The sequence below is a fragment of the Madurella fahalii genome (genome assembly GCF_045866475.1).
Source record: "Madurella fahalii IFM 68171 DNA, scaffold_3, whole genome shotgun sequence".
Classification (NCBI taxonomy): Eukaryota; Fungi; Ascomycota; class Sordariomycetes; order Sordariales; genus Madurella; species Madurella fahalii.
Genome location: NW_027263973.1, coordinates 3,122,965 through 3,150,689, shown reverse-complemented (window position 1 = coordinate 3,150,689; position 27,725 = coordinate 3,122,965). Strand labels below are relative to the sequence as shown.

The window sequence follows — 27,725 nt, the reverse complement described above, 5'->3', positions numbered from 1 at the left end:
AGCCTCCCCCACCCATGATATCAACGATCTTCCGTTCCATCGGGTTTTGGGTCCAGGGGAAAATGTATTGTGTGGAGTGCTGTGAATCGTCTAGTGTACACACGTAGTTCTGCGGGAGATATGCAATGTGCTGAGACGAACGAGACCGCGTACTCTGGACGACATGATGTTATTTAAAGATAGATAGGAAGATGCGAAATGTGCAACCATTCTCTTGGTGGAATCTTCGTTGTCCCCGCGCCTCGCACCCTTGCCCTATCTGGACCAACGAAGTCTAAGTCTCGGGCGGATCGTTCACCAACACGGCGCTATTGCTTCTCGGGTACTTTTCCTTGCGGGGCCGTAGTGCCTTGCTGCGGGTTCCGTGTAGCATTCCGTCAACGGGGGCGAACTCCACTCGGGCCCTGCGAACAGTCCGATATCCCCTTGCTACCATTTTTATAATCCGTGCACCCCCATCGCATGCGTCTCTCTTTTTCAGTCGATATGTTTTTCTAGGAATTCCGTCCATCGTCCCAGCGTTGGCCGTTGGGTGTATTGGCCAATTTTCGCTCGTCTTCACGCCGCTCGTTCCTAATCACCGTTCTCATCTCATTTTCATTGGTACTAAGATATATTAATCGCGACCTGTGTAAGTCGGTGGCTTGGGTATCACGGCTTCTTCCGCCCCGGTTGGCGACGATCGTCCCGATTTAGCGCACGCATTGGACGAACAGACCATGTCCTTCACGGGGACAGGTTCCTTCGGGAACTATGATCTCACGGCGCAGATGACAGGGTCGCCGCTTGCGCGCCAGACAACACAGGACCGCGACGATGAGGTTGCGACCGTGGGCGGCTCGTCGCCCGGGAGGAACGAGAATGTTAGTCGGACCCGTGCGACTTCGGTGACCGAGGTTGCGGCCTCCGACGCCACACCCCCCTATAAGGATGCCGCGCCGGGAAATGCGACCGACACGGCCGGAGAAGAAGACGACGACACGGACGCCATTGAACAGGAACGCCGCAACAGTCTCGTGCAGGCGTTGGCGAGAAAGTACACGTCTCAGTCGCATGCGGTCCCAGAAGGCGGCGCCAATATTTTCGCGATTGCGTCTGAGGATAAAGCGTCGCCATTGAACCCCAATGGCCCCAATTTCAGCGCCCGCGCTTGGGCCAAGGCTGTGGTTAACATGGTGGTCGGCGACGGCCACCAGTTCCGCACCAGCGGTGTCGCTTTCCAGAACCTCAACGTGCACGGCTTTGGCACGCCGACCGACTACCAGAAGGATGTCGTCAACGTGTGGCTTGAGGCCGTCGGTCTTGTTCGGAGGCTCACCGGGCATGGAAAGCGCCGCATCGACATTCTGCGTGATTTTGATGGCCTCGTCCGCAAGGGCGAGATGCTCGTCGTGCTGGGCCCGCCCGGCTCGGGCTGCAGCACCTTCTTGAAGACGATTGCCGGCGACTATAACGGAATTTTCATTGATGATCAGTCCTATTTCAATTACCAAGGTAAACGAGTCGTCATGGAGCCCGCCCTGTTCCCGGTTGTGAGACTGGTTTGCTGAGATTTTTGACGCAGGCATGACCGCTAAGGAGATGCACACCCAGCATCGCGGCGAGGCCATTTACACTGCTGAGGTGGACACGCATTTCCCGCAGCTCTCGGTTGGCGACACCTTGACCTTTGCTGCTCATGCTCGTGCTCCGCGTCAGTTGCCCGACGGTGTCTCCAAGACTGCTTTTGCCAATCATCTGAGAGACGTTGTCATGGCTATGTTTGGCATCAGCCACACCATCAACACGCGCGTCGGTAACGAGTACATCCGCGGCGTATCGGGTGGCGAGAGAAAGCGCGTCACTATCGCCGAGGCCGCGCTCTCAAACGCGCCTTTGCAGTGCTGGGACAATAGCACCAGAGGTCTGGATAGCGCAAACGCCGTCGAGTTCTGCAAGACGCTGAGGTTGGGGACGGAGCTATTTGGTAGCACCGCCTGTGTCTCCATCTACCAAGCCCCGCAGAGCGCATACGACCTCTTCGATAAGGCCATTGTGCTGTACGAAGGCCGCCAAATCTTCTTCGGAAAGGCCACCGATGCTAAGCAATACTTCATCAACTTGGGGTTCGAGTGCCCTGCCCGCCAGACCACGCCCGACTTCCTCACTTCAATGACGAGCGCTCACGAGCGCATCGTCCGCCCCGGCTTCGAGGACAAGGCCCCGCGGACGCCCGACGAATTTGCCGCCGCCTGGAAGAACAGCGCCGAGTACAAGTCCCTACAAGCCGAGATCGAGGAGTACAAGCGGAACCATCCGCTCAATGGGCCAGACGCCGAGGCTTTCCGCGCGTCCAGGAAGGCACAGCAAGCCAAGAGCCAGCGGGCCAAGTCGCCCTACACTCTCTCGTACATGCAGCAGGTCAACCTCTGCCTCTGGCGAGGCTGGCGGCGGCTGATCGGAGACCCGAGCTTGAGCTTGGGAGCGCTCATCGGGAATTTCATCATGGCATTGATCATCGCGAGCGTTTTCTACGACCTACAGCCGACGACAGATAGTTTCTATCAGCGGGGCGCTCTCTTGTTCTTTGCCTGCCTGATGAACGCATTCTCCAGCGCCCTCGAGATTCTGACCCTTTACGCCCAACGCCCCATTGTCGAAAAGCACGATCGATATGCCCTGTATCATCCGTCCGCCGAAGCTGTCGCCTCGATGCTTTGCGATATGCCTTACAAGATCACAAATTGCATCATATTCAACCTCACGTTGTATTTCATGACGAATCTGCGCCGAGAAGCCGGGGCCTTCTTTTTCTTCTTGCTCATCTCCTTCTTCACCGTTATGGCCATGTCCATGATCTTCCGGACGATTGCCAGTTCGTCGAGAACCTTGTCGCAGGCCATGGTCCCTGCAGCCGTCATCATTCTCGGTCTTGTTATCTTCACTGGCTTCGTCATCCCGATCGATTACATGCTGCCTTGGTGCCGTTGGATGAACTATATTGACCCTCTGGCGTACTCGTTTGAGTCCCTCATGGTCAATGAATTCCACAACCGCAACTTCACTTGCAGTCAGTTCGTTCCAAGCCCGCGTTTCCCCGGATACGCAGACGTCGGGGGCTTCAACCGCGCCTGCTCAGCCATTGGCTCAGTCCCCGGCATGTCTGTGGTCAACGGGGACGATTACATCAACTCGGGTTTCCGCTACTACAACGAGCACAGATGGCGCAACTTGGGCATCATCATCGCTTTTATGGTTGGCTTCCTCTTCTTCTACATGGTGGCTGCCGAGAGTGTGTCGGCCAAGAAGAGCAAGGGCGAGGTGCTGGTCTTCCGCCGCGGGCACAAGCCCGCCTCGTTTAAGGAGAACAAGGGCGATGCCGAGTCTGGTGGCGTTCCTGTTGCCAGCAAGGCGGTTTCTGACGGAAACACGTCCGACAAGGAGGCCGGCGTTCTGCAGAAGCAGACCAGCGTCTTCCACTGGAATAATGTCTGCTACGAAGTCAAGGTCAAGGGCGGGACGCGGCAAATCCTGGATCACGTCGACGGCTGGGTCAAACCGGGCACTCTGACCGCGCTGATGGGCGTTTCGGGCGCCGGAAAAACTACCCTCCTCGATTGCTTGGCTGACAGAACCTCTATGGGCGTCATCACGGGCGAGATGCTCGTCGATGGCTGCCCGCGCGACACTTCGTTCCAGCGCAAGACCGGCTATGTCCAGCAGCAGGATCTCCATCTCCAGACAACAACGGTTCGCGAGGCCTTGAACTTTAGCGCTCTCCTTCGCCAGCCAGCCCATGTTCCCCGTGCCGAGAAGCTCGCCTATGTCGATGAAGTCATCAAGCTTCTGGAGATGGAGGAGTACGCTGATGCCGTCATTGGTGTTCCAGGTGAAGGTCTCAATGTGGAGCAGAGAAAGCGCCTGACGATCGGTGTCGAGCTCGCTGCCAAGCCGCCTCTCCTGTTGTTCGTCGATGAGCCCACTTCCGGTCTCGACAGCCAAACCTCGTGGGCCATTCTGGACCTGTTGGAGAAACTGACAAAGAGCGGCCAAGCCATTCTCTGCACCATCCACCAGCCCTCGGCCATGCTTTTCCAACGCTTCGACAGGCTCCTGTTCCTGGCCAAGGGCGGCAAGACGGTATACTTTGGCGACATCGGCAAGAATTCCAAGACCATGACATCCTACTTTGAGCGCAATGGCGGTTTCCCCTGCCCCCCCGACGCGAACCCGGCTGAGTGGATGCTCGAGGTTATCGGCGCCGCTCCGGGAAGCACAAGTGACATTGACTGGCCCAAAACCTGGCGCGAGAGCCCCGAGTATGCCGCAGTCCAGGATGAGCTACAAAGCCTCAAGGCCAATGCAAAGGAGTCCAACCCAGTGTCCGACGATGCGGGAAGCTATCGTGAATTCGCTGCGCCCTTCTGGCAGCAGCTCCTCCAGGTCACGCACCGTGTCTTCCAGCAGTACTGGCGCACTCCATCTTACATCTACTCCAAGATGGCACTGTGCGTCTTGGTTGCGCTCTTCATTGGGTTCGTATTCTACAAGGCTCCCAACACGATCCAGGGTCTTCAGAATCAGATGTTCGCCATCTTCAACATCCTGACCGTCTTTGGGCAGCTCGTCCAGCAGACCATGCCGCACTTTGTCATTCAGCGTTCGCTGTATGAGGTTCGCGAGCGGCCATCCAAGGTCTACAGCTGGAAGGTGTTCATGCTGTCGCAAATCATTGTCGAGCTGCCCTGGAATACGCTGATGGCGGCGCTCATGTTTGTCTGCTGGTACTACCCGGTCGGTCTCCAGGCGAACGCTGCTGCGGCCGACCAAACAGCGGAGCGCGGCGCTCTCATGTTCCTGCTCCTTGTCGTCTTCCTCTTGTTCACCTCGACCTTTACCGACTTTATCATCGCTGGTTTTGAGACGGCCGAGGCCGGTGGCAACATTGCCAATCTGCTCTTCACGCTCTGCCTCATCTTCTGCGGTGTCCTCGCCAACCCCAATACCATGCCTCGGTTCTGGATCTTCATGTACCGCGTCAGCCCTTTCACCTACCTTGTCAGCGCCATGTTGTCCACGGCCGTGGCCAACACAAACGTCGAGTGCGCGGTGAATGAGTTCACGAAGTTCAGACCCCTCAACGGCACCACCTGCGGCGAGTACATGGATGCTTACATCAACGGCATCAGGGACCTCGGCGTCCCAGGCTTCGGCGGCTACCTCCGGGATCCGTTCGAGACGCTGGAGTGCCAATACTGCGCCATCCAGGACACGAACGTGTTCCTTGACTCGGTAGGATCCAATTATGCCGACAGATGGCGCAACTTTGGGTACGTGTTTCTCATCCCCTTCTGTCCTTGTGATCGCTCGAATACTAACAAATCTCGGCAGCATCCTGTGGGCGTTCATCATCTTCAACGTCTTCGGCGCGCTATTCTTGTACTGGCTCGTTAGAGTACCCAAGAACAAGCTCGGAAAGAAGAAGAAGCAGGACTAAGCGAGCTTATCCTGCCGAACTTCGAAATAGCAAACGTTACTGTTGGCCATCATTTCCACCCGTTTTATTTAGATCGGTTGTCAGCCATGACATGACGACGTTTTCGCTGCAGTCTTTGCTTTTGTCGAAGAGCGATGCTTCGTTTTCGTTTGCATCTTCATTTCATTCCATTCCAATGTTTTTTTTTCTCCCTAGCCCAAACTTTAGATATCAAATCGCATGGGGATAATGTACAATACTGTGTACACTCCTTTATTTCCTTTTTTTGTTTAATGTCTAACATAGATTCTGGCCATGATGGGTGGTGCGTTTGCATATATTTATATATATTATACGATAGACTCGAATAGATTCCGGCCAACTTTGCTGTCGGTAGATGACGGCATCAAAGGATGAGCTGGCGAACACAAAGCTCGCCTCTTTTCCCACTCCCACATCCCGTTGTGTAATGATACATCTCTATACAACCATGACGGAATTACACTACAGAAAGTTGATGCCCACGCCAACCTGCAACCCTTTCCTCCCTTCCTCCCCCTTCCGCAGCGCCAGCGGCAGGCTAAAGTTCAGCTCAAACCTCGCGACAGGGTGTGCATACACCAACCCGACGCCCGCCGCCAAGCTGGGCAGACCGTTCACAAGCTCCCCAACCGCCGCCTTCATCCCGTTGAAGACCGTCTTCGAGTCCATCCCCAGCGGCCTCTCTGCCCCGGCACCACCCTTGGCCTGACTCCTCCGATTTCTCAGCGCCACCAACCGCCCGGCATTCGCAAACACCTGCAACCTCAGCGGCGAGTCCGCGCCGGACGTGCGGGGCAGGGGGACGAGCATGTTGACGCTGCCAGCGGCAAACACGTCCCCGCCGACGGCGTCGGCCCCGTCGTGGGGCCCCAGCCCGCCCAGCTTGAACCCGCGCACGTCGGTGGGCCCGCCGAGCTGGAAGCGGTCGTTGACGCGGCTCGGGAGGGTGTTGGGGGCCCCCGAGGAGAGCGAGAAGCCCCCCATCGGGAGCGGGTAGAGGACGCCCATGCGGAGGCCGGCGCCGAGGGAGAAGCCGCGCGGGGTGCGGCCCGCGAATAACGGCACGGCGCCCGAGGCTTCGAGCTCGGCCTTGGCGAAGGAAACGTCGCCCTTCAGGGGCCCCCAGCCGGCGAGCTCCGAGACGGTCCGCACCAGGTAGCCGGACTGCGGGAGGGTCGGGTTGTCCCGCCGGTCGCGCGTGAAGGTGTGCGTGAGGGAGCTCTTGAGGGAGTCGCCCGCGTCGGCGCGGACGGTGGGGGAGGCGGTGGCCGAGAGGTTGGTCAGCTGGCGCCAGGCGGTCGAGTAGGAGAGGGTGTGGCTGTCGTTGGTCGGGGTTAGCCAGGCGAGGCGGAGGTTGCCGCCGGTGAGGTGCTCTTCGTGCGAGGCCCAGGGCTTTTGGGTTGCTGAGCGCAGGCCCTCGATGGAGAGGCGGAGGTCGGGGTTGCCGTTGACCGGCGTGGAGAAGATGGCGTTGTAGGCGGATCGCGTCCGGGTGCCGGTGCTGGCGTTGACGGTGAGCGTCTCGGCGCCGCCAAAGATGTTTCGCGCTACGGCGTTGGTGTATGCGGAGCCCTCTGCGTTGCCGAAGTCGGTGCCCGCGCTAAAGACCAGGCGCGATTTCTCCTTGACACGGATGGAGATGTCGAGGTCGGTCCGGCCGGTTGGGGCGGCGGACTTGGGGCGTTGCGCTTCGGAGAGGAACACGTTGAACCCTTCCTCCTTGAAGATATCTATCCCGTAACTACCAAGTTAGCGAGGGGCTCCTTCGGGCTGTAATGCATTTCTGGAGGTACGGCGCACCGAATCGGGAGAGCTTCTTGGTAGCTGCCCCCACGCGCTCGAGGACCTGGCCCAGCGTGGTTCCGGGAATGGCGCTGTCTTCTACAAGAGGCTTGATGACATGGTCAAGTAGACTCCTCCTGGTATTGGTAGCCCCATGGACTTCGAGTGAGTTGATCGAGGCGGGAGTAAGGAGATGCTCGTCGAGCTGCAGCCAGGTACCTGATTAGCACTTGTGCTTGGGGGTAAACGGCGGGTCCAGATCGAGATTTACCATGTGTGCCGAACCCCGAGAAGCCTGATGTATCGTGCTTTCGCGGGGCGCGTTAGGCCCCTCGACGGCCTGCGAGAGTTGTTAGTCAGAACTATACCTAGCAACTTGAACCCGCAACTTAGAGCTAATAGCTCAGCAATAGGGACAGGATTGCGACTGGGGATGTGGTAGCTTACATTGCTGCCGCCTAAACCGAGAGAGGCAGCCATTGAGGCGGCAATTGGTGCGTCCCTCAACGGTTGATGGTGGTCACGGCAGAGTCGCAGGCCTGTTTGCGGACTTGTTGGCTTGCAAACTTTCGAAGTCGGTCCCGCTGGCAGCTTGGATGCTTGGATCGGGTGCTGCCGGGTGCTGCCGGGCCAAAGCACACCAGCCCCACAGTTGCATCTTTTGGTTCGGTTTTCCTGTGGCTGAGTGGGATCATGCCCCCACTTGCCACATTGACCAACAAGGCCAACAGGCGACACCCTGGTCGGCCGAATCCAATGTTCAGCTGCAACCCTTAAAACCAGTTCGCCGCCACCATCCACCTCCGGGCATACTGACCCCCTTTCCCCCCCTAGAACATTTGATCATCAGACACCTCCAACGCGCCCATCGACCGCGCTCGGTTGACACTTGACATTCGTTTGCCTGCTTTCTCTTTAGGCGCGAGCCCACCCGTTCCCTCGTTTGACAGGCGGCAGCCCTCCGGAGCCGATCGCCCGGCGATGGCCAGTCGTGCGGCGCAGAAGCGCGTACGTGTCCAACACCCCCTCTCTATGATCGCTCCGAGCGAGTGGTACAGTACGGGCTAACCGCTCTTGATGTGGAAAGTTGGCGCGCGAGTACCAAACCATTTCGGAGAATCCGCCTCCCTATATTATAGCACACCCGTCCGAGTCAAACATCCTAGAGTAAGGCCTTCCCCGCAATCCCAGTTATCGAGCGCTGACAGGTCGAAGATGGCACTACATAATTACCGGCCCGGAAAACACACCGTACCACGGGGGCCAGTACTGGGGCACACTAATGTTCCCCCCGAATTACCCATTTGCGCCGCCGGCGATCCGAATGCACACACCTTCTGGCAGATTCCAACCGTCTAGCAGATTATGTCTGTCGATCTCAGACTTCCACCCGCGTTCCTTCAATCCGGCCTGGGAGGTGTCGACGATTCTTATCGGCCTGCTCTCGTTTATGACGTCGGAGGAGATGACGACGGGCTCCGTGTCTGCCAGCGAGGCGGAGCGGAAGTACCACGCGGCACGCTCACGATGGTGGAACTCGACGGGCGGCGGATCGCACATGAAGCCTGAGCACGGGGCTGGCAAGGGTAATATCAAAGCCGGCGACGGCGGGGCTAAGTTCAAATCGGAATGGCCCGATATCGACCAAGAGAACTGGAAGTGGATGCGCGAGAACAAGATCGATACTGCTACCGGGAACAAGATTGTCGAGAACGGGGGCACTTCATGCGGGCCCCAGCTTGGCATTGCCGCTGGGAGCGGCCATCAAGCACACGCCGTGGTGGACGCCGTGATCCAGCAAAGGGACGCTGGGCAGGGCTGGTTATTCCGCAACAAGCTGATGCTGGCTGGCGCCATAATATTTGTCTATGTACTGATTGCGCGGCTCCTAGGAGAAGGTAGCTCGTAAGCATTCGGGTCGAGGGTGCTCTGGAGTCGTCGTTGGGCCACTGGCCTCAGACGCGGAGAATTTTACAGCGGGCTCTCAGACGAGGTCCCATGCAGGCAACTGGCCGCCTTATGCAGAAGGTTTTCTTTTTATGTCTATCCCTTGGAAACTGCTTTCGAATCTTGTATGTGTCCGGTGTTACACCTTGGGAGAGGGGGAGGAAGTGGGATTGGCAACTACTTAAGAGAAGCGGTCGAGACCGATAGAATGATAATACTTAAGTTTGAAATGGCAGAGCGTTTTCATGCCGCGTGTGCCATGGTCGGAAGGCATTCCTAATGGGTTCTCTATGTTACGGGAGGTGTAACGGCGTGGGGAGTGACGGCCAGGTCCTGAGCGATCAGTGGGTCGATGGAGTACGTAGACCAGCGGGCGATCCCCGCGAACCGAACAGCCGGAAAGATCATCAGGCTTCGCTGGACGTTCTAGGCTTTCCGGGGCTACCTGGGATCTAGAGATTACTGTAGACATGACTCCAAATTACCGTAACAACCATTGACCGTGCTATATGCCTGGAAACAATTATCACCCTGATCGTCGTGCACCGAGGAGCAGGCTCATGGAGCAGGGGCCAGGCTCGGCTGGTTGCACTCGCAAGCGGCTCATCTGCCGGGCAGGGGGGTCACTGCGCTAGGGCGGTAGGGCAGCTGGTGCAAAAACCCCACCGAATTCTTGGCTCCGCATCGTCCCTTCTGAGCATTTGTTCCATGGCGACGTACGACGTGGTACGCAACACAAACTAGAACACGCCATCTCCTCGTTGATCAAACGAGCCCTCCGTTTCTCCATCCTCCGTCTCAGTCCAAGGCTAATTATTCTTGGGCAATATCACCAGGATTTATAGAGCGATAACGACTGCAATCCTGGTTCCAATGCACTTTTTCGGCCTCGACGTTGTTTGAGCCGTTGCTCGGCAGCCAATCGCATTCCCTGAGCGCAGTCATTCCATGGTTGAGGCGAATCCTGACGATGCGTTTCGGTGTGTACTTGGGTTTGTTTCTTTGCCGTGCGCTTGTGCGCACTTGCGTAGCCTCTCGTTTATGTAGACTGCAATGTTGTGCATGTGGAGCGAGCAACGCAGTCAGCTGCTGCTCCGTCCCCCCGAAGCCAGTTTCACGATACTTACCAAGCGGGTGCTCTCTTGTTGCATGAGCGCCATGGGTTTGAGGATTCAGGGACTTCTCCGGCAGTACTACACCCATCTGTCTAATTATACATATCCAACGCCACTCCTGCCCCTTGTTGTCGCCTCACTTGGCATATTTCTAGATCGTGAAGTTTGTTGATTACGAACGCTGCTCGTGGCATGCTCTGGTAAGCGCCCACAAAAGGCGGACTGCAGGATCGGTCCGCGTCAGGATAGCAGAAACTACGATGGCGCCCGTCAACGAAAACGCCCAAGACGAGAGTGCTGGCGCTCAGATCGTTGGCACAACTTCTCTGTACGAGAATGGACAAATACGTTTGATTCCTGTAAGGCGAAAATCTATTCCGGTTGACACGATAATGCCACCATCGGGGATGCTGATGTGATTGTGGACAGGCGCCAAGTCCGGATCCTAAAGGTCGGCAGCCACACACTCAACGAATGCCGGGTGGCTAACAGGAGCTATCACATCTAGATCCCCTGAACTTGCCGCAGTGGCGGAAATGGGCGGCCATTGGAAGCCTCTGCTTCTGTAAGCGGACGCCCTGTGTCCTCGCCAGGCCGGCTGTCTGACGAATAACTACAGTTGGCTCCCTGGCCTTGTCGGCAGAGATCATCATCGGCAGCCTCATTCCCCTATTCCTGCTCTACTACTCGGGCGTTGACGTGCGCATCCTCAACACGGTGGATTTCCGCGCCATCAGCGGCGGGTCGGCCACGGGCGTCAACCCCTTTGCCATCATCCCGCCGGGCGTTGTGCCTGCCGACATTGAGAAAGTTTCCATGCTAGCAACTGTTCCGTTGTTGAGCAACGGGGTTGCTAGCTAGTGAGTCTCGAAATGTTTTCCCCAGTTTTATACCTACTGATCAGCCGGCTATAGTTTCCTCGTACCGTTGTCTATCGCCATCGGTCGACGGCCAGTTCTGCTGTTTGCCGGGGTTTGCGCTTGGGTCGGTGGGCTCGTCGCTGCCACGAGCACCTCGCTTGATGCTCACCTGGCGGCTCGTGCAATGCAGGTAGGCGATGCACTTGGCCAAGGCACTCTTGATTTTGACCTTGATTGACTGAGATTGTCAGGGCCTCGGAGCCGGTGCCGTGGAAGCCCTGATTCCCCTCATCCTTCAGGACATGGTCTTCATCCACCAGCGAAACAAGGCCATGGCGGCCATCGTGTCGAGCCAGGGGATTGTGATCACGGCGTTGGGTACTGTCACACCGTATATTGCGTCGAACCACGATTGGCGATGGCTGTACTATATCACATCTGGCTTAGGCATCGGCGCTTGGATCCTGTTATTCGTATTTGTCCCCGAGACACGCTGGCTCAGATCCAAGGAAGAGCTGAGTATGAATTCCGCAGTCGATTTACTCTCTTTAAGAAAGGTATTTCGTTTGGTACTAACGCTTGACACCCAGGTGGCCAGCAGCTTCACCCTATCGAACCGGGAGGAAACCGGCCAGAACTAGACTACAACACATATTCTGCTCCCACTAAATGGACATACATAGGCGTCTTCCAGAATGGATTCGAATGGAAACAGGCGGGGATGTCGATGCTTAACACCCTGCGCACCACCCCATTCCCCGCCATTCTCTGGGCTACGGCCGCGAACAGCATCTTTGTCATAGTCAACTCGGCAGCGCAGCAGATTGGTTCATTTGCGCTGCTCTCACAGGGGTGAGCGATTCCTTTCTTGCATACCCATATTGGGATAACGACAAGTGCTCACCACCCACACAGCTGGCAATTCCAACACACGGGCCTCTCCGTCCTCCCCTTCATCGCCGCCACGGGGCTCGTCTACTTCTTTGGCGGGCCTGTTGCTGATCGCGTTTCCAACGCCGTCGCGCGGCGCAACGGCGGCGCGCGCGAGCCCGAGCACCACCTGCTTAACGTCATGCTGCCGTTCGTGGCGGGCATCGCGGGGACGTTCATCTTTGGCTGGGCCGGCCAGGCCAACGCGCACTGGGCGGTGCTGATGGTGGGGTCCTTCCTCATCATCTTTGCGTTCCTCGTGGTGCTGTCCGTGGTCAACGTGTATGTGGTCGAGAGCTACCCCATGTGGGCAGGCCCAGTGCTGGTGAATGTCTCGAGTCTGAGGATTATCATCGCTTTTTTCCTGTCCAGCAAGTCGACGGTGTGGATTGCCCAGAGGGGGTTTTTGAATACGTTTGTGATTTATGCAGAGGTGATGATTGTTGCGTCGATCGGGATTCCGGTTTTGTACTTACTTGGGAAAAGGATCCGGCAGTGGACTGCAGGCAGAGTGCAGAAGGCTGATGCTGCTGAGGATAAGGGCTTGGAGAAGGGGGTCGAGGATGACGCGAGTGAAAGGGCTTTGAGATCGTGATTGTGTGGGATGCGATAGTAGTAGCGAAGGCTACTGTGTCTTTTCACTGGAAGCTGTCGCTTGCGAAACCCTGGCTTTAATGGCTGTATGGGGGTGCTATATCACTAGCTAGTACAGTACTGATCTCCTGTCAACATTCAGAGCACAAAATTGGGAAAATCAGAGAAACAATCTATTGGTAGTCTGGGATTGGAAGGAGTGGTGGAAACGATTGATTAGAGTGCTATGATGATGATGATGATGATGATGATGATTTCTGAATTTTGTCTCAGCGGATGCTGGGACACGGGAGGACGGAGTTGAGTGATTGACCCAAAAGGAGGGAGGGAAGGCTACTATATGCGAGGTGAATGATAGAAGCCTTGGAAAGGTACGGTACAGCCTCTGAACTGGCTTAAATTTATAAGACTATAGGATACATGAGATTAGTGACGTGTTGAAACGGCCGATGGAGATAGCGATCAAATGTCACCTGGATGAAGAGTCCTCACTGGAGTAGGGCAGATTCTGGCTTACCTGGAGCTCTTTTAAAGCAGTCTCTGGTTCTGGTGCGGATAGTACTATCACCCTAACTATCTTTACATTGCTATGATGGTAAAACCTAGTTAGGTATTAGGAGCTGGGGTTAATGCGCATACCGAGATCCGGCGGCAACTATAACTACCTTCTATTATTCTGCGTTCTTGGGCTCCGGGGCAAGATAGGTCATCTTAGCTTACTTTAGAAGAGGGCTGATTGGTGAATGGGGTTACATCGCAGGGTGGTTGGGCAGTACCACTACTAGTGGAGTACTAGTAGTTGATGGAGTGTTGGAGCCATTGTCAACCAACAACTGAATCCAGTATACAGCAACTTCAGCATGACACGGCACACGATACAAGTCCTCTCATTTGGATGGGAGTTCAAGTGTGAGACGGATGAGAAATGGCTGCCCGTTTCGCAAGTGCCCAGCAATGTGCACACGGAGCTCGTACACCACGGGCGAATCCCAGACCCTAATCGGGACCTGAACGAGCTGGAAGCGTCCTGGGTTGCTGAACGAACGTGGCACTACCGGACCACATTCGTGACCCTTGATACGACTTGGATTCCTGGCACCGCGGTCGATCTAGTCTTTGAGGGGCTCGACACTTTCGCTACCGTGATGCTCAACGAAAATGTCATTCTGCAATCAGATAACATGTTTACTGAGCACCGCGTCAGCGTTGATGGCATACTTTCTAACGCTGAGAACACGCTGGAGATTGTGTTTAAACCCGCTCGCCGCCGCGGTCTTGACCTTGTCAAAGAGCACCCGGAACACGACTTCATAGTTCACCAGACAGAGGTCAGCAGGGGGCCGGTTCGGAAGGCCCAGTACCACTGGGGCTGGGACTGGGGACCAATATTGTTGACTTGTGGGCCCTGGAAGCCGGTGCGGTTGGAGGCATACATTAGCAGGATTGAAAACATCAGAGTCGACTACCAGCTCTTCATGAGCCAGGGGACACCGCTGCAGCTTGAGGTCAGCATCCACGCCCAGATTGTCGGCCCGGCCGCTCACATTGAGGTTGAACTCCTTTTCGATGGACACCAAGTCATGGCCTTAAGGGAGAGCAACGACAATCCGCTCGATGGGCCTCTGAGAGATGATGGGCTGGAATCATGGAGATACACTTCAGCAAAGTTCGCCTTGGAAAAGCCACATTTGTGGTGGCCACGAGGCTATGGCGCCCAGAACCTCTACGAGTTGCGCCTGCGGAGCATTGCCGACGACGGATCAACCGTCCTCGCCGAGGAGCACCAAACCATCGGTTTCCGCAAGGTCGAACTGATCCAAGAATCTGACGAGTTCGGCCAATCCTTCTACTTCCACATCAACGACATCGACATCTTCGCCGGCGGCTCATGCTGGATCCCAGCTGACAGCTTCCTCCCGCAGATCGCCCCGCAGCGCTACCGGGATTGGATCTCTCTCCTGGCCGAGGGCAACCAGAACATGATCCGAGTGTGGGGCGGTGGTATCTACGAACACGCGGCCTTCTACGACGCCTGCGACTCCCTCGGCATCCTCGTCTGGCAGGACTTCATGTTTGCCTGCGCCTCGTACCCCACCTACCCGTCCTTCCTTGACTCGGTCTCTGCCGAGGCGCGCCACAACATCCGCCGGCTCCGCCACCACCCCTCCCTCGTCCTCTGGTGCGGCAACAACGAAGACTACCAGCTGATCGAGCGCTACAACCTCTCCTACGACTTCCACGACAAGGACCACGCCAACTGGCTCGCCTCCAGCTTCCCGGCGCGCTACATCTACGAGCACCTGCTCCCGACCGTGCTGGCCGCCGAGTACGGCAGCAGCAGCAACAGCAGCAGTAGCGGAGCTCCCTACCACCCGGGCAGTCCGTGGGGGAACGGGAGCAGCACGACGCTCCGGGTCGACGCGTCGGTGGGCGACGTGCACCAGTGGGAGCTGTGGAACGGCGCGGCGCGGCCGTGGCAGCAGCTGGCGCGCATGGGCGGCCGGTTCGTCAGCGAGTTCGGCATGCCCGCCTACCCGCACGCCGACACCGTCGCCCGCTTCGTGTCGGACCCCGCCGAGCGGTACCCCGGCAGCGCGACGCTGGACTTCCATACCAAGGCCGTGTCCCACACGCGGCGCCTGATGGCGTATCTGGGGGAGAATTTCCGGCTTTACCCCGGCGGGGGCGGCGGGGGCAGGGGCGGTGGTAGTGGTGGTGAGACGGACCTGGAGCGCTTCATCCACCTGACGCAAGTCTTGCAGGCTGACGCTGTCGCGGCGGGATACAAAGCCTGGCGGAGGCAGTGGGGGGTAGGATCGAGGGCGAGACGGTGTGGTGGGGTGCTGGTCTGGCAGCTGAATGACTGCTGGCCCGGGGTGAGTTGGGCCGTGGTGGATTATTTCTTGGTGAGGAAGCCGGCGTGGTATGCCATCAAGCGGGCGATGCAGCCTGTTGCGGTTGGGGTGGCGAGGAGGTTTCATGATTGGACGAGCAGGCCGGCGGATGAGCTGTGGAGGAGGGATACTGGGCATGTGGATCCGAGGAAGGGGGTGAGGGATGTAGAGGTTGATGTTTGGGTTGCGAGTTCGCAGTTGGAGACCGTGAAGGGGAGGGTGGTGGTGAGGTTCGTCTCGGTAAAAACGGGACAGGAGGTGAGAGAGAGGCTTGAGAAAGGGGTGGAGGTACAGGCGAATGGGTGTACCGAAGTGTTGCAGGGCCTCAAGGTTGAGTGGGATGATGGAGTGACGCCCGAACCATTAGTCGTTCAGGCTTCGCTGTGGGTGGATGAGGTGCGGGTGAGCAGTGACATTTCCTGGCCCGATCCTATCAAGTACCTTGACTTTGCGGACAGAGGAGTTAGCGTGAGACATATCAGTCAGGGGCTTGCCGAGGTTTCGGCGGAAAAGCCGGTTAAGGGCCTTGTGTTCTCTGAGCGACAAGGCGTCAAACTCAGCGATAACGGGTTTGACCTGGTCCCGGGAGACGAGCCGATGTTGGTACGGATTGAGGGTGACGTTGGCGGCGAGCTGCCATGGACTTTTGTGGGCCAATAAGGGGTGTGTTTGAGCGCACGAAACAAACCGTTGATTACTTAACAACTACTTGTCTATGTAGCCTGCGTCAAGAATGACCATGAATTTTCTTAGGCTCATAGAGCTCCTCCAGATATTTCTCCTCCTCATCCGTCAGGACTTTCCCGCCTGCGGCAATGGCTTCTTCCAGTCTCTTAAGGCTGCTGAAGCCAATGATGGGACTGGCGACCCGCTTCTGGATCCATGCCAGAGCAACGTGAGACATCTGCTTCCTCATTAGCTCACATCTCGGACTCGGAAAACGGGGAAAACCCAGGATCTAGGACTGAGGGCTTACCGGCCACTGATGCTTATCCGCCACCTCCATCACCCTCTTGATGATAGTCAGATCGGGCTCCACCGTCCCATGGGACCCAGGCTGCGTCTCCTTCTCGCCCTTGCTCCTCGTCGTTGAGCCAAATTCGTCAGGCCTCCGAGCCAAGTGCCCCCGGCAGAGCGGCGCCCAGGGGATGAGGCCTACGCCCGTGTCGTTGCAGAACCGGTTCATCTCGCGCTCCTCCTCACGATACAGGAGGTTGTACTGGTTCTGCATACTGATGAACTTGGTCCACCCGTTGCGTTCGGCACAGAACTGCATGCGGGCGAACTGCGTGGCCCACATGCTGCTTGCGCCAATGTAGCGCACCTTGCCCGACTGCACGAGATCGTGCAGCGCCTTCATCGTCTCCTCGATGGGCGTGTTCGGGTCGAAGCGGTGGATCTGGAGGAGGTCGATGTAGGGCGTGTCGAGGCGCCTGAGGGACGCCTCGACCTGGTTAAAGATGGCGGCGCGGGAGAGGCCGTGCTGGTTGACGTAGTCCTTGGACCCGCTGAGCTGCTTTTGGAAGATGAAGGCGCGGAGCTCGGGGTCCTCGCCGACGGCGAAGTAACACTTGGTCATGATGACGACCTTCTCACGCGGGATATTGTACTGCTTGAGCGCCTTGCCGACAATAATCTCGGAGGCGCCGTTCGAGTACGCGTTGGCTGTGTCCCACGTGTTGAGGCCTCTGTCGTAGGCCGCTTTGAGCAGCGGGAGTGCTTCCTCCTCGTCGATGGCCCAGTTCAGGTTCCGCGGGTCGCCGAAGCTCATGCAGCCAAAGATGGGCACTGAGATACGGAGGCCGCTGTTCCCGAGTCGCCGGTACTCGCATTTGGAGTTTTCGAGCGACTCCTTGAGGCGGGTTGGAAGCTCCATGGTCTCCGGGGGAGGTCAGCTGAGTTGCGGATTAATTACCGTCGTAGTAGGTTGCGTTCAACAAATCGAACTCTGTTGTGCGGTATCCAGATTAGGGACCCAAGTACACCAAGCATCAAGCACCGAGCATATAGGCCTGCGGGTATTTATCCTCAGTCTGAGGCCTTCGGGACAATACGCCAGGATTCCGGACCACAGCTGGGAGCTACCCCGCATCGGTGATAATGGGGTTAAGTCCCCGGGCCGGAGAAGGGCGCCCGCACCTAGAGCTTTGGCATGCTGCAATCCATTGCGGGTGGAGCTACCCTAGCGGACGCTCTCCCGCAATTGCCGTGGGGGTCGTGGATTGGTTGATTCAAGGTGGAACTGTATGTATAAGAGAAAGGGGAGATATTCAAACTTCCGCAGACAAACACCGCACCGAGTGGAGTCAGACAGTATAAGTATCCACGGGGGAGCGTTGGCGTTTGCCGCAGATGTCGTCGAAGAAGGTTAGTCGGAACTAGGAATTGTCCGGTCTTGGTGGGATTGTATAAGACGAGTCAGCTAGCGCTTGGCCGCCGTTGCCTCGACCCGGTCCGGGTACTACCTACGCTTACCCAACCGAAGCCTGCTTCCACGTGAGCAGAGCCATGATCACCACTGCTGGCGTTCCAGCTTATAGACGGATGTTGAGCCTCGTGAGGTCCCGATTGTCATATTCAAACATCTCTTCTTATACTTATGCATTAATATGTCGTCGATGCAGCGGATTTGATAAACGCTTTTCCAACACCTCCACTAACGAGCGTATGCTTGGCGAACACACATTTTTTGATTTCGGGCATTAACCACGACTTCGAAAAGGCACAGTCCGCTTCTCTAATTCCGGAAATGGAGCAGGCTTTATGGAGCATTATCAGACACGTCGTTCGACCACGTAGAGGTTCTTGAGCCGCATCGCATCATCACTGTTCGACACGACACGATGGTCATATCAAATGAGGTTTGGTTTGTCCAACAGCTACATCAGTCGTTCCGGGCCAACCCTTCCGTAGCTCTCGGGCGGAAAAGACAACATGCGGATGCGGCTGGGGGATTTTTTTATTTTTATTTTTTATTTTTTTATATATTTTTTTATTTTTTTTTTCCCCCGAGCATAGCAGCCCAATGAGTCCATGGAGCACAGCTAAGTCTCCGGCGTAGGGTCACTGCTGCGGCAGAGGACACAGTACACAATTGATCAAAGTAAGCTAACCAGACTTCGTCTAATCTCTCGGTGGAATGAGGCTCAAAAATGTCGCTCCGGTATCATGGAAGATTATATTCTGCTGTGTGACGAACAGTGCATGCTACCGATCCAATGCTTGCGATTGGCACTGCCGACTGTTAGAGAGACACTCTTTACAGTAGCCAATTGGGCCAAAAAAAAAAAAAAAAAACTTACCATCTGGTAATAGATTCCACGTTTCTCCAAGAGCGAGGCATGGTCCCCTTTCTCCATGACACGGCCATCGCTCAGGACGAAAATGACGTCTGCGTTCTGCACCGTGGCCAACCTGTGCGCCACAACCACCATGGTCCTGTTCTTCCTGTTCTTTTCAAAAACAGCCTGAACGGCTTTTTCCGTCTCCGCATCCAGGTTGGAGGTAGCTTCGTCCAGGAGAAGCAACCGAGGATTCCGGATTAGCGCCCTGGCGATCGCGAGCCGCTGCTTTTGCCCACCCGATAGCATTACACCCCTGGTGCCTACTGCCGTGTCGTAGCCGTCCGGAAGAGAGATAATGAAGTCGTGGATTTCGGCGTCGCGGCATGCTTGATGAAGTTGCTCCTCAGTGGTGGACTCTTCGTTGACTCCGAGCAGGATATTTGCCCGGAGAGTCCCATCAAAGAGGTTGGGTTCCTGAGAGACGAGCGATATTTCCTTGCGATAGCTGTCGATACAGAGGTCCGACACATCTAACCCATTATAAATAATACGACCTGATTTTGCCGTGTAGAATCTGTAAAGAAGAGAGAGTCAGCCCCCGAGGATACCGATTGGAACTTGCTGAGCTACTACCGGACCTTTCGAGTAAAGAGATGACCGTTGTTTTCCCCGAACCTGGTGGCATGTTATTTCAAGTAGCGCAACGGCAAGCTCGCAAGTCTCTTACCCGATGGGCCAACGATCGCCGCAAATTGCCCCTTTTCAATCTGGTGATGAACCGCGTGTTAGTCACTAGAAGACAGCGCTAACCAAGGACTGCCAGCTCGCTTACTGTCAAGCTAAGGCCGTTGAGTATCGGCACGTCTCGCGTTGGGTATCTGAACCAGACATCCTGAAACTGGATCTTGACCCCCCTGTCGTTGTCTCCGATGTCACCAGTGTCCAGCGAGATGAGCTTCCCATCAATGTGGTCTCTCTTTCTCATGTCAATGATTCGGTTCGCAGCAACCGATGCTTTTGCAATATCTACCTGCGCGTAAGTTTTTGCTCAAATGCAACTGGTTTTGGAGACCTACTAGGCCCATGGCTCAGCCATTGGCCAGCCCCGAGACCTCCCTGATTAAAGGTCAGCAGTTTGACGCAGTAGCAGCACTTGGCAGCAAACTAACCTGCAAAACAGAAATGTAGACAACCATGTACTGAAACGGCGTATACTCGAGATTAAGCATTAAAGTGCCGCCGTACCTGTATTACGTTAGCATCCGCCAGTCAAAGGACCGCTATCTTTGCCGTCAACTCACCATAGCACAAAGGCCATACAGAGCAAAGCAATGCTATCTGCGGTAGCATAAATCAACGTTGTCCAGCTTGCTTTCCAGAATGCTTTCTTGATATGCTCTTGGAGGAGTGTCTCGTATCGTCTAATGATGGTGTCCTCAAGGGTCAAGGCTGATACGGTCCTGAAGGCCCCGATCGATTCAGTCGCAAACTTGGCGCTTTCGGCAAACACCTCGTTATTCGACTTCGCAAACTGTGTTTCATATCGGATGCGGAAGAAAGCTGCCGCCACTATCAACGGCATTGACGAGCAGAGAGTCACGACTGTGAGCTTCCACCCAAAATAGAAGGCTAATGTCAAGCATCCAACAACATTAAGGATGGAAATGATGACGAAGGCCATGTTTGTACCGAGGAGCTCCTGGAGCTGAGTTGGGTCCGTGGCAAGTTGGGCGGTAAGAGCTCCGACGGAATGGTTATCGGCATCGAAGAAACCCATTGATTTGGACAGGATATTTCGAAAGTATTCGCCACGATAATAGTGAGTGATGTGCTTCCAGAGTTAGTGAAATCCCCGACACTCGGACAACGAAACTCACAAAAGCAATGGTAGACGAAGACCATCCCAAGGCAAAGTAGCTCATGGCGACGAAGCCGGCAAGCGCGACGAACATCAAACTCCAAAAGCTTGCCAGTGCAGGGAGCCAGTTCCCCCAAGTCTGAAAAAGAGTGATCTCGGTCGCAAAGAGATATGCCTGTATTGGCAGGCTCGCTAGCCGTCATTACACGTCAGCTATTGTGATTATCGAAGACTCCATTAAACAGATAGGCTTACCTCCGCCGCCGATCGCACTGATGAGAAGAACGGCATACCATCTCCGCTGGTGCTGTTGTTCCCGGAGAAGCAAGCCAAAACTCCTCCAAAACCCTCTAGCCTTTCCTCCTTCCCTGGCCGAATGGCCTTCAGAGGCAGGCGTTTTTGTTTCGGCCAGCGTGCTCTCTGTCCCGATCGTTGTGGTACTCCTCTTCTCCTTGATTTCCGCGTCCTCCACTACAGCTTTGCTGTCATGCTGTTCGTCGGACTCCATGGTGAGTTGCTGAGCCGTGGCCAGGACCCAGTACGCGCCTCCTTCCTGCGACATGAGACTCTCATGGGTGCCCTGCTGGACCACTTTGCCCTTCCGGAGAACAACAATGTTGTCTGCCTTTCTAACTGTCGCTAGGCGGTGCGCAATGACTAGAGTCGTTCTGTTCTTCGACACTTTCTCTAGTGCTGCTTGGACAATTTGCTCACTGCGGACATCGATGCTGCTGGTTGCTTCGTCTAGAATTAGGATCTTTGGGCGCCTGACAATGCTCCGTGCAATGGCCAACCGCTGACGTTGACCGCCACTGAGCTTAATGCCAGCATCACCCACCATGGTTGAATACCCCTATTTTGTTTGTGTTAGTACATATTATATTGACCGTGAAGCTATGGAAGGGCCTAACCTCTGGCAGCCGGGAGATGAACTCGTCCGCAAACGCCTCAACGCATGCCTGCTTCACGAGTTCTTTCTTGACTTCGGGATCAGCACCCTCCAAATCAGTGCCGATAAGTCCAAACTCGACATTCGCGTAGATAGTGTTGTTGAAGAGATGCGGCTCCTGCTGCACGAGACCGATTTGCGACCTCCACCATTTCAGGTCAATCTCCCTTAGAGGCCGACCGCCGACCGTGATAGAGCCGTTACGCCAGGCGGTGCTCTACGATGACGCAGGACTTTTAGCTCTGTCAAGGATTGAGCTTAGGAAAAGGGACGTGGCCTACCATGTGGCCGCTTTCAGGCGACTCAATCTCATACCATCGCTCCAGGAGCCCGACGATTGTGCTCTTTCCCGAACCGGACGGTCCGACAATCGCTGTAACCTTCCCAGCGGGGAAGCGAAGGCACACATCATCAAGGATCTTAAGATTTGGCCTCGTTGGGTACGCAAAATTGACATGCTCGAGGACAATGTCCTCCGATGCAGAGACCTCGGGGTGTTTGTAGCCAGTCTTGTCTGGCCTTGGAGCGTCAATGATGGTGTAGAAGACTGTGGCCGCGCCGGCCGCGCGAGCTGCGGCAGACAGAGGGGCAGTGATACCGCCGATTGACGTTGTCATCAACATGACGGACATGAGAACGACGATTAAGGTTTCGGCGCTATTGAACTGGAGCTCCATGTGCATCTTCAGTGCGTACCAGAACGAGAGAGCAAAGCTACCGTATACGGCAAACTGAACCGGCGCTTGCTGCAGCGCTATTAACGGGGACATCTTCAAGCCGCGGCGGCGAGACTCGTCCACCCACGCAGCATATCGCCTGGCCATCTTTTCTTCCGCCCCGCAGGCGGCGACCATTCTAATCGAGCTGAAAATCTCGTTGACGGTGGTTGAAGCCTGGATGTCGGCGTGCTGCACCGCGTTCAGCAGCTTGACGAGTAAAGGAGTGGTTGCCGCGTAGACGATGGCAATGAAAATCAAGCCGCTGCTGGTAATCAGTGCGAGAGTCCAGCTGTAGTAGACGGCAATGATGAAAGCAGAAATGACGGTTGAGATGGCTTGCAAAAAGGCTGACAGCTTTTCGGAGATGCCGACTTGTAGGATGCTCGCGGTGATGGTTATGATGGCGGCCGTCTGACCGGGAGGGAGCACATCAAGTGTCGAGACTGGCTGGGCAAACAGGCACTTCATGTACTGGAGTCTGATATTGGCAGATATCCTCATGCTGATCATGCGGAACCCGATCTTGAATTGTGTTGTAGCGGGTTAGGATTCCTGTATGAGATCACGATGAAGAGCTTCGGCTGTGGGAATTACTTACATAGGCTACGTAGTCGAGCACCAGCCTGATGACGAACAACCCGACGAGGTACAAGCTATAAACGTTTAGCGCCTCGTGTGCCGTGTTCCGTGTGCCGTGTTCCGTGTGCCTTGCGCCGTACGCCGTGTGTTGGGGATGGGATAACTTACGCGCAGGTGTTGATGGCGTTCTTGAACATCTCGTACGTCGTAGAGCCATTGGTGCTGAAGTATCCGGTGAAGGAGCCCACCATTCGCCCTACGCTGTGGTCAACGTCTTGGGTCTGACGTAATTTGCAATTGCGCAGATATTTATCATACCGAAGATGATGTTCATAATCGGCATGGTGACTCCAGCCCCGATCGAAGTCAGAACGGCTACGAGTAAGACTAGCTTGTCTCGCCATGTCGAGAACGAAAAGATGCGCTGCAACCTTGGTAAGCGACGAGCAGTAGAACTTACATGACACATGAACTTACGATAAAGTCTCGGATTGCTGTCTTGTACTTGGGCTTAAGGAGGAATGGATTATGTTTCTCCTTTGGCGGCGAGGGAGGGACTTGGTGGGCAGCCGTGGTGTTGACGAGGCCTCGATTGACAAGCGGGACTGGAGGTGAGGCGAGGTTTGGGCGCCTCGGGCCCGAGTGTTTGGTGTGGGCATCCATGACGGCTGGGATGCCGTGGCGCCGTCTGTACAGGTCCCGCCGCACACCGAGCTCGGTCCCAGATGCTCACGGGGGCGGAGGGAGGCGCAGGCGAGGCCGCTAGAGGCTCACCACCGGTGCTCGCTCTTCCTGTGGGGCTGGCACCGACGATGCATGCTGGGAGACGTGGGATTTGCAAGGCCGGACAAGGTGTGAAGCGGCCAAGGGACGTCTCCGTCAGGATGGATCGGCAAGAGAAAGGGACACCGACGTCTAGGCGAGTAGCTCGGCCGACACCGACTCACAGTCTCATACCTAGCAACCGAGTGCCGCAAGGCAGCAAGGATTGTTGCAATGTCGACTTCTAGAATACGCAAATTAGGCATCGACAGGGTTGAGCCGGAGACAGCTGCGGCGGCAAAGAGTGGGACGGAAATGCCACGGTAGCCCCGGCTCCGATGCGAGCGGCACCATGCCGATTGCCCAGGGGCAGCCAAGCCCCCGTTGGGCAATGAGTGGGAAACGGCATTGCAGTGGGGACGGCCTCCCCCGCGCCGGATCGACAACAAATGTCAATATGCGAGCAATCTACGTGCAATTTAGCTTGGCGCGCAAAAAAGAATGCAGTGCGTCGGCCGAGCATCTCATCTATCCGTGGTATTAGCGTGATAAAGCTCGCCTCAGATAATCACGATGCACAGCAAATGGGCTCCGAGGGGCGATTCCGAGGGTCCTTCAAGTAGGGATAACCATAAACCAACAACTGAATCGCTGTGGCGCATCACGGAGCCAGATCCGAGCCCGCCCCCGTTCGTTAGGGACCTAGGTAGGTGGCCGTTGATCGGTCGATCTCTTGCGGCATGTGATGTCCCTTGCCGATAATGCAACCCTGGCAATATCTGCGTACCCGTAGTCGCTCGCTGCGAGGAACGAAAGGTAAATGTACCTTACTGCACATACCGTACTGTGCCTAGGCATAATCCGCAGAAAGAGACCACCGGGGGCGGAAAGCGCGGGTAGACGACCAGACAGGCAGCCAAACCCGTCTGGAGCTGGGTGCTGCCCTGCGCTTTCTTTACCGAAAGCATGTGCCAGAATGATGTCGATCCTAGGCTGAATGCAGGAATGGGCCGGCCCAAGTTTCTTTCCACGGTCCCGCCCCTTGCTCCCGAATCCCAAGTCCCGCCGTTGGTGTCTTCGCCCGCCTGCATTTCGGATAATGAACCGAAGATGAGCTTGCAGAAGTGTAACCCTACACTATGGCGGCCATCTGGGGTAATTTAGCCGCCGACCACGGGAGGTCTTCTCGGTACTGGTGATTCAAGCGCAAGAATATTTACACACAATCGAACGACCAAAAAACTCGCAAGCCCGGCCGAGTCTGGCCATATCGGGGCAGTACACGACACTATCTGTTTGCTTCTTTCTGACTTCTTTCGGCTCTGTTAACGGGAGTTCTATGGTTTCAAACATTTTGCCTTGGCAACAAGTCGGACAAGTCCCCGGGCCGCGTGGCGTCCTCGCCATCTCCCGTCCCCCAGGCGCTTCTTCCGTCCCGTCGCCTTAGTCTGCAGGTCCACTGATTCTAGCCGTCCAACCTTATCCGAACCGCTTTACTGCTGCTTGTACGTCGGCGGCCTTATCTCATTGGGGGGCTATCACGCCATATGGGCGGTTCTTGTCTTGTTCGCCAGTATCCCGGAATCCGTCATCGATGATGCATGTTAGAGTGAGATCCCGTTTGTCCAGACCAGGCTTTGGTCGCGTTTAAAATAGTGACAATCCTGCCAAAAAGTTCTTGATCAGAAACCAGAATCCGGGCAATCGGAGCCTAGGCTTGTGTTCTAGACACTCTAGTGTCATGTTCTGTCCGGGTCTGCTATCCGCATTCTAGTGCTATGCGGACTAGCGCTATGAGCCCTTGGTCCGGGCTCTAGATTGCATTACGCGTTGTTCCGCAGGCAATTGGCTGTTGATGCGCATGTGGTTTTGATTTAGACGCCACAGCGGCTACGTTACTTCCGAAAGATGGTGATCCCATTGCCCCGATGTTCCTGCAAAACCTGAGCGACATAATCTTGAAGTCGACGAGCTGGAAAAACGGCAACTGAAGAATCGAATTTATGCCGGTCTAGGAGCTGAGAACACCATCTTCCAATGTCTAAGTGCACTGGCAGTGACAGGCCTATTCCGAACAGAACATGTCCGCGGCTACAAGCGTATATCGTACTGTTCAATGGCTTCCCGAACCACATTCCCAAGCTCCTTGACCGTCTCCTTGTCCCTTGGTAATGTGTGGCCCTTGGCGTGATCAAAAAGATAAGCAGTGTCTGGGTCGCAAACATTGTAAAGCGCCAGAGATCCATGCACGTAAGGATCCAACGAGCCGACTGCAATCTCGTTAGAAAAACTGCGGATACCTCAGCCAAACTAGGCAGTGTAGGTGTATACTTACTGATATGGCAAGTCGGAATCTCAATCATGTCATCCGACTCGTCGCTCAGGATCATGGCGTGCGTGTCGGGGTCAACCGGAGGCCACCCCGCAAAGAAGATGGCGTATTTGAACATTGGAGGGATGCCCTTCTTTTTGAACCGCCGCTGTTCATGAAGCAATAGCGTGGCAGCCACCGTCGCGCCTTCCGAGTATCCTATGATGCCGTCAAACGGACCACGTTCTTCCATGATCTTCACCAAGTACTTGAGGGCATTGTTGGTGCTGCGATGCGACGGCGCGACTCCCTCTCGCATCAACTCCCGCATCGTGTCCTCGGGAGTCTCGCAGTCGGGAAAGTCCCTGATCCGTGCCAACACATCGTCGTTCTCGCTTTTCTCCACATCCTCGTCCGGTTCGATGAAACGGTAATACGGGGGTTTTCCAAAATATTCCTCGAATCCCTCGGGAGGGACCGCCTTACAAGGTCCGTGGATGAAGTGGAAGGTGGCCGTAGCGTCTTCGGTTAGCTCCTTGACTATCGGTGCTTTTTGATATTAGCGAGTGGTGGGAGTTTCGAGGCCCAATTACTGGGTCGCGAGGAGATTTTACCTAACTGCACCTGGAATTTCTACCTGGAAATAAGCTTCTGCTATCCACAAGATTCAGTGGTATTACTCACATCAGAGCTTCCATAGGCGCCGGGCAGACAAAGGAACCTCATGTTGGCTTTCAACACCTTTGGAGTCAAAACCTGCAGTAGGTTTGTTGTGAATATGGGCAAAACATCCACGACACACTTGATAGACCCGGACGTTCGAGGTGTCGTAACGGGCCTACGGTGCGGCTCGCAGTTCCAGACCTTCCAGAGAATTCCCCCGCGGTTACAAGTGGTAGTTGAACTCGGCAACTGGAGCAATATACCACCAGCTGGGAGGTTGTAGCCTATGCAACTCTGCGGCCACGTAAGCTGGAGGCTCCGTGTAGCCGGGAAAAGTGGCGCGCGGTATGCGGGGAAGAAAAGGCGATACGAACGCCTGGCTAAGTACACCCTTGAGATTAAGACTCCAAATGGAGCTCTGCCGCCCACCTGGTAGACCTGGTTGTGGCCATCGTGGACAGACCGTTCCCGACTTGGCCGTGCTGTCTCGAGGCTCAAGGGAACGTTCCATACTCATTCCACGGGCGCAAGATGCCATGTCAGAACAACGGACGCGCAATCCCGGAACGGAACAAGGGCCGGGGTTCGGGATGAGACTCCGAGTTCTACGATGCCTGTCGAGCTAAGTTTTCGACCGGGATCAGATGTGTGAGCGAAAAGGGAAAAGCTGCATCTTGTTGTCGGAAGTAAATGATAAGTGAACGTAATATTTTTCCCTCCCCTCCCATGTATTGTGCGTTGATCAAGTCGATCAGCCGTGCCGGGCCGGTGTTGCTATCTCCTTCTGCCATGGGCGGAAGCAGATGTCGGCAGGTGATGCTGCATCCTGGTACGGCCAGTCTGCCTCATCTGAATCCCCAAAAACCAGTTTCGGAAATAACGCCCGGATACCACGAGGGCAAGCACCTTGGCTAGACGTGGGAGCCGAGGGGCGGGAGTTAAAGTAGTAGCTTGGCGTGATATCTCTGATACACAGCTCTC

General features: G+C 55.7%; 8 protein-coding genes across 8 annotated transcripts; 4 read left to right on the top strand and 4 right to left on the bottom strand.

The window, feature by feature from the left end:
- Positions 1-719: 719 nt before the first annotated feature.
- On the top strand, positions 720-5,476 carry CDR1 (Multidrug resistance protein; the record flags this gene model as incomplete). Its single annotated transcript, XM_071061815.1, has 3 exons — positions 720-1,494; positions 1,565-5,309; positions 5,371-5,476. The coding sequence occupies 3 exons, from the start codon at positions 720-722 to the stop codon at positions 5,474-5,476; spliced, it is 4,626 nt and encodes a 1,541-aa protein (XP_070917916.1).
- Positions 5,477-5,959: 483 nt separating this feature from the next.
- Positions 5,960-7,759, bottom strand: MFIFM68171_06394 (Sorting assembly machinery 50 kDa subunit; the record flags this gene model as incomplete). The annotated part of the gene is made up of 3 exons (XM_071061814.1): positions 5,960-7,227; positions 7,298-7,484; positions 7,727-7,759. 3 exons carry the CDS (start codon positions 7,757-7,759, stop codon positions 5,960-5,962), a joined length of 1,488 nt encoding a protein of 495 aa, XP_070917915.1.
- A 501-nt stretch (positions 7,760-8,260) lies between these two features.
- On the top strand, positions 8,261-9,188 carry UBC6 (Ubiquitin-conjugating enzyme E2 6; the record flags this gene model as incomplete). The annotated part of the gene is made up of 3 exons (XM_071061813.1): positions 8,261-8,287; positions 8,367-8,446; positions 8,495-9,188. The coding sequence occupies 3 exons, from the start codon at positions 8,261-8,263 to the stop codon at positions 9,186-9,188; spliced, it is 801 nt and encodes a 266-aa protein (XP_070917914.1).
- Positions 9,189-10,601: 1,413 nt separating this feature from the next.
- On the top strand, positions 10,602-12,726 carry MFIFM68171_06392 (Major facilitator superfamily transporter; the record flags this gene model as incomplete). The annotated part of the gene is made up of 8 exons (XM_071061812.1): positions 10,602-10,700; positions 10,771-10,792; positions 10,850-10,906; positions 10,961-11,201; positions 11,256-11,391; positions 11,453-11,720; positions 11,792-12,053; positions 12,117-12,726. 8 exons carry the CDS (start codon positions 10,602-10,604, stop codon positions 12,724-12,726), a joined length of 1,695 nt encoding a protein of 564 aa, XP_070917913.1.
- An 859-nt stretch (positions 12,727-13,585) lies between these two features.
- MFIFM68171_06391 (Beta-mannosidase B) lies at positions 13,586-16,279 on the top strand (the record flags this gene model as incomplete). Its single annotated transcript, XM_071061811.1, has 1 exon — positions 13,586-16,279. The coding sequence occupies one exon, from the start codon at positions 13,586-13,588 to the stop codon at positions 16,277-16,279; it is 2,694 nt and encodes an 897-aa protein (XP_070917912.1).
- A 67-nt stretch (positions 16,280-16,346) lies between these two features.
- On the bottom strand, positions 16,347-17,495 carry MFIFM68171_06390 (Aldo-keto reductase dtxS3; the record flags this gene model as incomplete). Its single annotated transcript, XM_071061810.1, has 2 exons — positions 16,347-16,523; positions 16,596-17,495. The coding sequence occupies 2 exons, from the start codon at positions 17,493-17,495 to the stop codon at positions 16,347-16,349; spliced, it is 1,077 nt and encodes a 358-aa protein (XP_070917911.1).
- Positions 17,496-18,826: 1,331 nt separating this feature from the next.
- Positions 18,827-23,671, bottom strand: MFIFM68171_06389 (uncharacterized protein; the record flags this gene model as incomplete). The annotated part of the gene is made up of 16 exons (XM_071061809.1): positions 18,827-18,853; positions 18,922-19,477; positions 19,542-19,578; positions 19,631-19,670; positions 19,736-19,929; positions 19,980-20,019; positions 20,073-20,148; positions 20,205-20,734; positions 20,781-20,953; positions 21,017-21,614; positions 21,673-21,927; positions 21,992-22,951; positions 23,028-23,082; positions 23,177-23,264; positions 23,327-23,432; positions 23,486-23,671. 16 exons carry the CDS (start codon positions 23,669-23,671, stop codon positions 18,827-18,829), a joined length of 3,921 nt encoding a protein of 1,306 aa, XP_070917910.1.
- Positions 23,672-25,861: 2,190 nt separating this feature from the next.
- Positions 25,862-26,807, bottom strand: MFIFM68171_06388 (uncharacterized protein; the record flags this gene model as incomplete). Its single annotated transcript, XM_071061808.1, has 4 exons — positions 25,862-26,040; positions 26,106-26,630; positions 26,696-26,714; positions 26,766-26,807. The coding sequence occupies 4 exons, from the start codon at positions 26,805-26,807 to the stop codon at positions 25,862-25,864; spliced, it is 765 nt and encodes a 254-aa protein (XP_070917909.1).
- Between the last annotated feature and the right edge of the window lie 918 nt (positions 26,808-27,725).